General features: G+C 35.9%; 1 protein-coding gene across 1 annotated transcript; it reads right to left on the minus strand.

Annotated features, from left to right (window-relative positions):
- Positions 1-584: 584 nt before the first annotated feature.
- Positions 585-6,551, minus strand: LOC125651825 (blastula protease 10-like). The gene is made up of 10 exons (XM_056139189.1): positions 6,459-6,551; positions 5,972-6,218; positions 4,387-4,513; positions 4,213-4,297; positions 3,578-3,778; positions 2,981-3,110; positions 2,776-2,895; positions 2,464-2,561; positions 1,002-1,120; positions 585-834 (listed from the first exon to the last, which is right to left on the minus strand). Exons 2-10 carry the CDS (start codon positions 6,213-6,215, stop codon positions 693-695), a joined length of 1,266 nt encoding a protein of 421 aa, XP_055995164.1. The 5' UTR covers positions 6,216-6,218; positions 6,459-6,551; the 3' UTR covers positions 585-692.
- Positions 6,552-9,235: the final 2,684 nt, after the last annotated feature.

Genomic DNA, 9,235 nt, shown 5'->3' on the forward strand with positions numbered 1-9,235 from the left:
GGTTCTTCGTGCCTGGTAAGTTGGTATGTTAAGTACAAATTTTAAATATTTTCTCGTGCACGCATATATCTGTCGACATTTGGTATCATGGATATTCATATAACTTTACAAATTAACAGCACGACCGACAAACAATAATGCTCACAATTGTACATTATGTACATTAACACATACACATTACCAGTAATTGGAGAGGGTGTTAGAGGAGTTGCACCCATTTCATTTTGATTTTGGAGAGAGAGCAGGGCCGTAAGTAGGGTTCTAAATCAGGGGAGGCAGGGGATTGGGGGCCGCCGATTGACTTTACGACTGAAAATGACACTTTTTAAATCCCAATTTATCATGTTTGTGTTTCATTTGTACTATGTAAAGAATCGTAATATGGTGTCAAAGACAAAGGTGCTTGTCTTCATTTTAAACATATATCCTATAATATAACATTTATATAATTTTATTTTCTTTTTTGCCAAAAAATCAGACGAGGCAGTTGCCTCGTCTGCCTCATCGGCAGTTACGGCCCTGGAGAGGGAGATTTATATGGAGGCCTTCCTTGCAAACACAGAATTTTATTGTCCATAGTCAGTGAACAAACCAAAAAATGACACTACTAAGTTCACCACATGTAAAGTTCTAATAAGTGGATCCGTCTCCTCGGGTCGTGCTCCATCGTTTACATCCCAGGTATGCTGCTCCTAACTGTGTATGGTGTACCTGGCCCTGAAACCCTTGAACTCGTTGGAATAGTCGGCGTGTAGCCTTACTAGAAGGGTATTACCAGGGTACTCCATAGTCCGTGGGGGCATGTTTTCATCTCCTTGATTTACACCGCAAAATCTAAAAAGAACCTATGAATCAGAATACATGTACTCAAATCTAATAATAAGCGTCACATCTAAATTACATTTCACATTTTTTACTTTTTCCTTTCAGAACAACACATGGTCTATTCGGGAGAAAAACCGGAAATAGTCGAATTATGTTTCAAGTCTTTTTATTCTTACCTAGCACCCCCTATGTGAGGTCCCTGGAGAGCCACTTCCAGCCAATCATAGCAAACGTTGTCCAAAACTTCGACCATGAAATCCTCTATTATGAAAGTTATTGTTGATCCCGGAGGTCCCTGTAAGAACATGACTCTGTATTTTATTATGTCAACGTTATTTCTAACAAGATAATATTGATGCAAAGCATCAAATCGGTCGCTAAAATGTTTTTAAAATATTTTAAACTTTTCACAATATATGCGTCTATCCCCGATTAACACTTAATTTGATATTGGTATGAATCAATCATCTTCTCTATATCTTCAACGTTTCGGTATAAAGATATGGACCTCACCCAAGTCCGTCTGTGAAAAAAAATGCTAGACACTGAGCCAGCAGTGTTATCAAACATGATTGGATGAATTGTTAAAAACAAAATACATCATTTATTCCCAAATCGGATTGCAGCATATGTTCTTCAAAATTCTATTACTTATACGTCAGATTTCGTTATTAAAAACGCCAGTAAATCACGGGAAGTTCCGGTGGCTTTGTCTCCTGGGGCCTCCACCATGACCCGATCTAAACTCGGCTCTCAGTACCCTTGTCTCAGATTTTTCCAAGCCCCCCTAAACTGAAATCCTGAATCTGTTCAAGCTTATATAAGACATTTTGCATTTAAGATGCTATTAAAATTGATATATAAAATGCTGAAGTGCCATTCAAATGAAGCAAACATGAATATCATTACAATTTGAGTTTCAATGGATTGCAGAAACCAAATGTGTATCCCCGGGTCTATGTCGCCAGATGATGCCGATTATTTGCAGGATTGACTATGTTGTGTATGTCTGTATCCCCGGGTCTATGTCGCCAGATGATGCCGATTATTTGCTGGATTGACTATGTTGTGTATGTCTGTATCCCCGGGTCTATGTCGCGAGATGATGCCGATTATTTGCTGGATTGACTATGTTGTGTATGTCTGTATCCCCGGGTCTATGTCGCCAGATGATGCCGATTATTTGCTGGATTGACTATGTTGTGTATATCTGTAACTCCGCTTTGCACGTCGTGGTTTTTAACATAACAACAAGTATTTGAAGCTGTAGCAAATTCAACCAACACAAGCTTTTTATAGATTTATCTATTTTATTAATGCCTGACAACTCATGCATAATGAGTTGCTTCTATATTTTGCACATGACATTCCGAGGCGTACTTGTTAGGAAAAACTTCGTATAAAAATCTAAATTGATAATATTTGTTTAATAATGAATGAAAGTGATACGTAATGTAGACTTTTATGTAAACATTTTTAAAAAATCTTTTACCCAAAACTTTTATACATGTTACTGATAAGGAATTATTCTACCGAAACAATAAAAATAATTTCTCATTTTCCCAAGCACACTTTCAACCACAACCACGGATAGACCCTGCAGCCGTGAATAACCACAGAATGACATCGGCACAGTACCATTATAACCCACAGACAATCGGAGTTGGAGGTGTAGTCCCCTGGATAATTTGGAGAAGAGAAATTCCCGCTTGTGCTCGTTAATCTCCCTCCACAATCTAAAGGCAATGAAATTTTATATTAGTCGAAATATACAACAACAAGCCTTTACGATTGTATTTCCAGTTTTGTTCGTAAATATATACTGGGAAATTGTCAAACACCGCTTTACTTGCTACACATACATCTGCTTGTAAGATAATGTCTAAAATTATATATTTTCCATTATAACTACATTATTCTGTACATCTGTATACACGAATTGAAGCTTACTCGTATTACTTCTCACAACTTCTGAACAGTCCCTTCCGGTCAGCCCTTTAGGACAAAGGCATGCGCAGTTCGGTCCAACATAACCCTCGTTTTTACAGTCCAGGCGTACTGGACAACCGTCTGGAACCAAATTTATATTTCATTAACGCATACCTTGTCTTTGTATTCTTGAATGTGACATTTTTTCCTAAGTTACAGGACCTACTGGAGCATTTGTACAGGTCGTTGGCGGTTTTAACGTCCAGAAAACTCAGCTCCTCTCTCTGCCCCATGACACCCATCAAGTTCTTCATACGTGGCACGATTGTTTTTAACCGTGAGTCTTTACTCATGTACTGAAACATGAAAAGTGAAGATAACGAACAGTGATCAATCTCATAACTCCTATAAGCAATACAAAATAGAGAGCTGGGAAAACACAGACCCCTAGATATACCAGATGTGGGATCAGGTGCCTAGGAGGAGTAAGCATCTGCTGTCGATCGCCATGAGCCCTATATCTGGACCAGGTAAACGGAGTTATCCGCAGTCAAAATCAGTGTGCCAAGAAAGGCCTAACATATATAATCACCCGATAAATTATACATTTCATCACAACAATTTGCATTGTAGTCACAGACAAACAAGCAGCCATCTCTCCCCTCCCCCGTTTACTTACAATGAATACGCAAAGGAAATTTTCTAGACAAAAAGTAGATCTATCTAGATCTAGATAAAACATCTAAATATATGTATTATCATTTTAAAGTTTATCGGGCAGACATATACAGGTACAGTTCAAACATTTTTTCGAATTCCTCACCGTTGGACCATAATGCATTACAGAAGATACATCGTATGGTTCAATATCATGTATGCTTCTAACTCCAATTTTTCTAAAATCCATCTCAAACCCTTCCATAATGTTGTTCGAATAAATCGTCACGTGATCATCTCTATCAGGGCGAGTGTGCTCGTGATAGAACCCGAAGCTGTGTGCAATTTCATGTGCAATGGAAATGGTCTACAAAAAATATCTCCAATGTTAAGTCTGCTTTATCTAGTTTTTGTACTCACTCGCGTGCAATGATACTTAAACATTGTAAATTATATATATATATATATATATATATATATATATTATATATATATATATATATATATATATATATATATATATATATATATATCCAAATTGTGTTTTTAAAAAAATCACAGTGTCCGGTATAAAATATTAAAAGAAATAGAATAAACAGTACACAAAGTTAAAAATTTAACGCAAGCGCTTTCATTTTATAATCCTCAGGCGTTACATTTTAAAATGTAACGCCTGAGGATTATAAAATGAAAGCGCTTGCGTTAAATTTTTAACTTTGTGTACTGTTTATTCTATTTCTTTTAATATATATATATATATATATATATATATATATATATATATATATATATATATATTACTTTATATTGATTCTCTTCGTCGTCTTTACATCCCCCGATCATGACTTCCTGAGGTCCACCTCGTCGACCAATGGGAGACTGGCACCTGAATTTAAAATCATTTAAAAGATTAATGAGTTATATAATTATGATATTGCGAAATGCCCAACAATTTAGAGACTGTCACACGCTTACTGTTGAATGCCAACAAAGATAACCCTGTCCAGGGAGCCAGATATCGGGGTGTGTTCCCGGAACCTTAAACACGTGTTTTCTTCCCAGATCTTCATGGCGGACGTGATGTTTCCAATGGCGTCTCCATCTGGACAGTAATTTGACATTTAATCGCATATTCTAGTAACAGACAATGAACATTTAGAACTGGACTTCATAACAAGAATAAACAGTAGAATATATTTTTTATCCTGCTGATTTAACCTGAATGTTTAAATATTGAAACGACTGTGGTTTTGAAAATTGACACGACGTTGAAAATAAATACTTTGTTACTAGCGCTGAATCAAGGTTGATAATAGGTCGAACATGTCGTTGTATATAAATTTATGTTGAAATTTCACTATCCAATTGACTGCAAGTGTTGAATTTATTCTACATTAAAACAGAGAAAACGGGATAATAACATTACGCAGACATTACATAGACGGAATAGACGGGATAATAACATTACGCAGACATTACATAGACGGAATAGACGGAATAATAACATTACGCAGACATTACATAGACGGAATAGACGGGATAATAACATTACGCAGACATTACATAGACGGAAGTGTTCGTGTTATATAGAACCTATCGAAACCGGAATCGAGTACGCTGGGCAGTCATATGGAGTAAATAGTCATGTTTAATGTATAAAAGCATTTTACTGAGAAAATGTAGATATTTTGGTTTGTTTCTTTGTTTTTCTGTCTTCATGCATCATGAAGCATTGTACAAACAAATCATCCTAACGCTCTAATGTGCCTTATCCTATTTGTCTGCACTCGTTATCGTGTTAGTAGCAGTTTAATCTATCACAATATTGAATGTGCGCAAAAATCTCAGAAAACAGTGACTGCGATAAAACGTCAAAATATTTTAAGCAATCGTCCAGATAAACATAAAGGAAGAATTACTGGTATGAAATCATAAACAAAATTACCATATTGACTAAGATAAAGTCATAAACAAAATTACCATATTGACTAAAATTTTAAAGAATTACAAAGGGAGAAAACAGTGTCACGATTCAATGTTGAACTAACAATACCAACCTAACGTTGAAACTGTGTACGTATGAAATTTCAGTATTGTTTCAACAAGTCGCAAATATACATTTTATTGGCAAGTTTAATTCAGGATGTTGCATTTCTAATTTCAAGCCGACATCAAATCGTTCAAAGTTGAACAAAAATAGCATTTTCAATGTTGAAAATCGTCTTGAATTTCAAAGTTGTTTCAAAGTAGAAGAACAGCCATGATATTAACGTTGAAAAGATGTTACACCAATGTTGATATACTTTTAAAATAGTTGAATCAACATCGAATAAATTCCACGTGATGTGCCTGCTCGGACCTTCCCAAGGTTTCGCGTTTTGCTATATCTTTGTCCTCCAAGCAGATCTAATTTCATTAATCAAAAACGAAAATTCCACGAATAGATTATAATATATTATATTATGCATTTCATTCTGGTCTTCAGAAAGAGTTAAATGTAATACGAATCAAGATTGCGCTTGATTAGAGGGATCATATTACAAGAGGAACTTAATCTGACCGAGTCCATTCGACATCTGATAGTACACAATTCCACCAGGCCATAACTTCATTTCATTGGCTACCGCTTTCCGTCGGACACGACCTTTACGTTCCATTTCCTCCATATCATGCTTCTCTTCCGGAGTGAGTAACAAGTCGGATTCAACCCCCAAACCGTCCTGTTCAACAGGCTTCTGAACACGCGGTTTGGTCTTTGATTTATTACGTGCTCGAGATCTTATTTGACTGAAGTAGTTTTCCATTTTCTGAAACAAATATAGAAACATTTTCTCCATGTAAAATATGATTTACGAGTTGATGTCCAGTGAGGCTCATTCTCTAGGTAAATCTGTTTTGATGAGGCATCCTTCACTATTCAATGAAATCTAAATTATTTGACATATTTCCAATTCATGAAATAGTGCCATATACAATCTGGTATTCTATATCTTTAGAATTATTGTCTGATCTCATTTATTCCAGAATTTTTGCCTGATGAAGCTTACATTTGGAATTGCCTGTTCTGTAATGTCTGGGTCAAGCTTAAGTAAAATTCTTTCGACATCTTTCAAATCCTTGTTAATCGGATCCCATCCATTATTCTACAAAACAATTGTAAATCAAGTGCACCTCTGTATACTGACCAGCTCCTTTGTTAAGAATCTTTCTAGCCCTCAGATCTACGTTATAAATGTATGCAATGTGCAAAATTTATATGCTTCCAATTGGATATTGCTTATGAATTTTGCACATTGGATACATTGTTAAGATCGTGTCTCCCGGGGGTAAGATGAGGCCATAATGGGAAATCAAAGTTTTACATACAAATGTATAGGGAAAATCTTTAAAAATCTTCTTCTCAAGAACCACTGGGCCAGGAAAGTACAAATTTACATGAAAGCATCCTGACATGGTGAAGATTCAGTTTGTTAAAATCATGGCCCCGGGGGGTAGGATGGGGCCATAATAGGGGATCGAAGTTTACACACAAATGTATTGGGCAAATTTTTAAAAATCTTTTCTCAAGAACCATTGGGCCAGAGAAGTTTACATTTACATGAAAAAATTCTGACATAGTACAGATCCAAGTTTGTAAAAATCATGGCTCCCGGGGGTAGATTGCGGCCACAATAGGGATTAAAGTTTTACATGCGAATATGTAGAGGGGAATTCTGGGCCAAGGTGACTCAGGTGAGCGATGCGGCCCATGGGCTCTCGTTATTGTTGTTTCCTAACAATCAAGAACAAGGTACGGTTTTGTCCAAAATCTGAAATGACTGGGTAGGCATTAAATTTTTCCTGTGTTTTGTGATTAATAGACGTAAAGTAGCATTTTGTGGGACTCCCCGTGGTGGATTTAAACACTACATATCACGTATGCGCGCACATGCACTAAATATCTCGTATATTTGGGCCTTTAGATATGACATAATAATAATTCATACAAATGAAATCCTTCCACCTGCACGTATAAGTTTTCGAAAATAACAGGGCTTATTTATGTCCAAACCGTACCTTGTTCTTTATACTCCGTACAGAATCAATTCTCCGGGACTATTTCCCCTCTGTTATTCAGACTTTACATTTTTCTGCAGAAAATCGATATTATACGCAAGTGATTCGGTTTTTAAAATATCGGACAGTACAGTCTTGTAGGATTTATTAAATTCAAATTAAAGTAAAAGCAAATTTTTATACACTGAGTAACGTTTGGGTTGATTAAGAATAAACACTACCGGTATATTGATATCGGACTATGTTTGTGAGCGGGGTGTCCTGGACGTAATCAAGACGGATTACTCCGTACTACCCTGATTAGGTAACTAATATTGTCATAATTCAAACAAATTCGAAGATATGTACCATCTGTAGATTCTTCAGTTTTAAAACATATGGATCATGGAGAAGCAGTTTTTTTTCTAAATAGACAAAAGTGAATAAATCATTTTAATAAATTCAATGGTTTGAATTACCTACCATTCTTGTCAGCGCTTTTTTGCTCAAATACAATACACGTATATACAAAAAGAATACATCCTTAAAGAATTATTCAGATAAATTCAAGTATGAAATATCTCTGATATTGACTCGACTTTCCAAAGATTTTACCCCATAAATAAAATAGTTTGTCCATCTACCCATATATATAGGTCAACATGTCGGGTCTCAAAGGAAAAACAAGAAATATTCATAACTACTTGCCAGCTTGGAATAGCCTTGTATACAGCTAAATAGAAGACCGAGGAAAACTGCGGGTACAAACATTATGACTGTGACAGGTGACTGCGACAAGGACACCCTTTTATACCGAGACTGTTCACGAAACTTAATTAACGTTGTTTGTGGAATTGTTAAATCATTCAAATTATGTAACCAATATTATGATGTAATTATCCTAAACTTTATTAAGTGATATGCGGAAAGAATAAGGGAATGCTCCAAGACCGTCTTCTTCCGTGAAAACAAAATATATAGAGTACTGTATATATATAAAGTTCGAAAGTTTATCATGTAACGTAAGTTAGTGAAAATTACATTGGAAAAGGGGTTATTAGAAATTCCTTTATCTTTGTTCCATGATAAAAATAAAGTCAAGGAAGTTTGAATAAAACACAGACAGGGAAGCGTTAATAACATGATATTGTCTCTACTGCATACCTCTGAATTTGTTTTAAAATGGCGTACATGATATCCCGAAACTTTTGTCGAATCCCCCTCCCCAATATGTTAGATATCACCTCGACCTTTGAACCACTCATTCGAAAATTAACTGTCAGTCTATGCCCGCAGCTACCTATGTCCACGGAGGAAAAACCAAACTCAGAGGGACAACTAACTACCCCTCAACAACTTGATTGCCCGGGGGATAATATATTCTTCATCATCAAGCCAGATAAATGTACAACATATACATGTATTACAAATCCATCTAGTTTATTCAATCAAAACATTAAATGTTGATTTATTTTTCCTCCACATGTTGCTACTAGGAGTACATGCCATTGTTTGCAACTCTGTTTTTCCACTTGAACGTGGGATTTTTGGAGTTCTTTATAAATCAGATATAGTGTTTCGTCTCTGATATAATACCCGTCCAGGATTCCATCATCAAGAATTTATACACGTTAAAGATTAGGATTGTACAAAGAACCAAAGGCGCAGCCAGCGATAAAGCCACTGATAATGTAGCGCAGTGTGTATGTCACTTTCTACACAACAAATGTGCAGACAAACAAAATAAAACAAACTATCGGTTCCGTGGTGATATGATGGGTGGACAGAA

Source organism: Ostrea edulis, chromosome 5 (assembly GCF_947568905.1).
Source record: "Ostrea edulis chromosome 5, xbOstEdul1.1, whole genome shotgun sequence".
Classification (NCBI taxonomy): domain Eukaryota; kingdom Metazoa; phylum Mollusca; class Bivalvia; order Ostreida; family Ostreidae; genus Ostrea; species Ostrea edulis.

Bases quoted from the DNA above. Each gene is read 5' to 3' on its own strand.
- LOC125651825 (XM_056139189.1), bottom strand. From the start codon at position 6,215: ATGGAAAACTACTTCAGTCAAATAAGATCTCGAGCACGTAATAAATCA. The intron at 3,779-4,212 runs GTAATATATATA...TATTTTTTGTAG, and splicing joins ACGAAGAGAATCAATATAAA to ACCATTTCCATTGCACATGA. The intron at 3,111-3,577 runs GTGAGGAATTCG...TTCATGTTTCAG, and splicing joins TAATGCATTATGGTCCAACG to TACATGAGTAAAGACTCACG.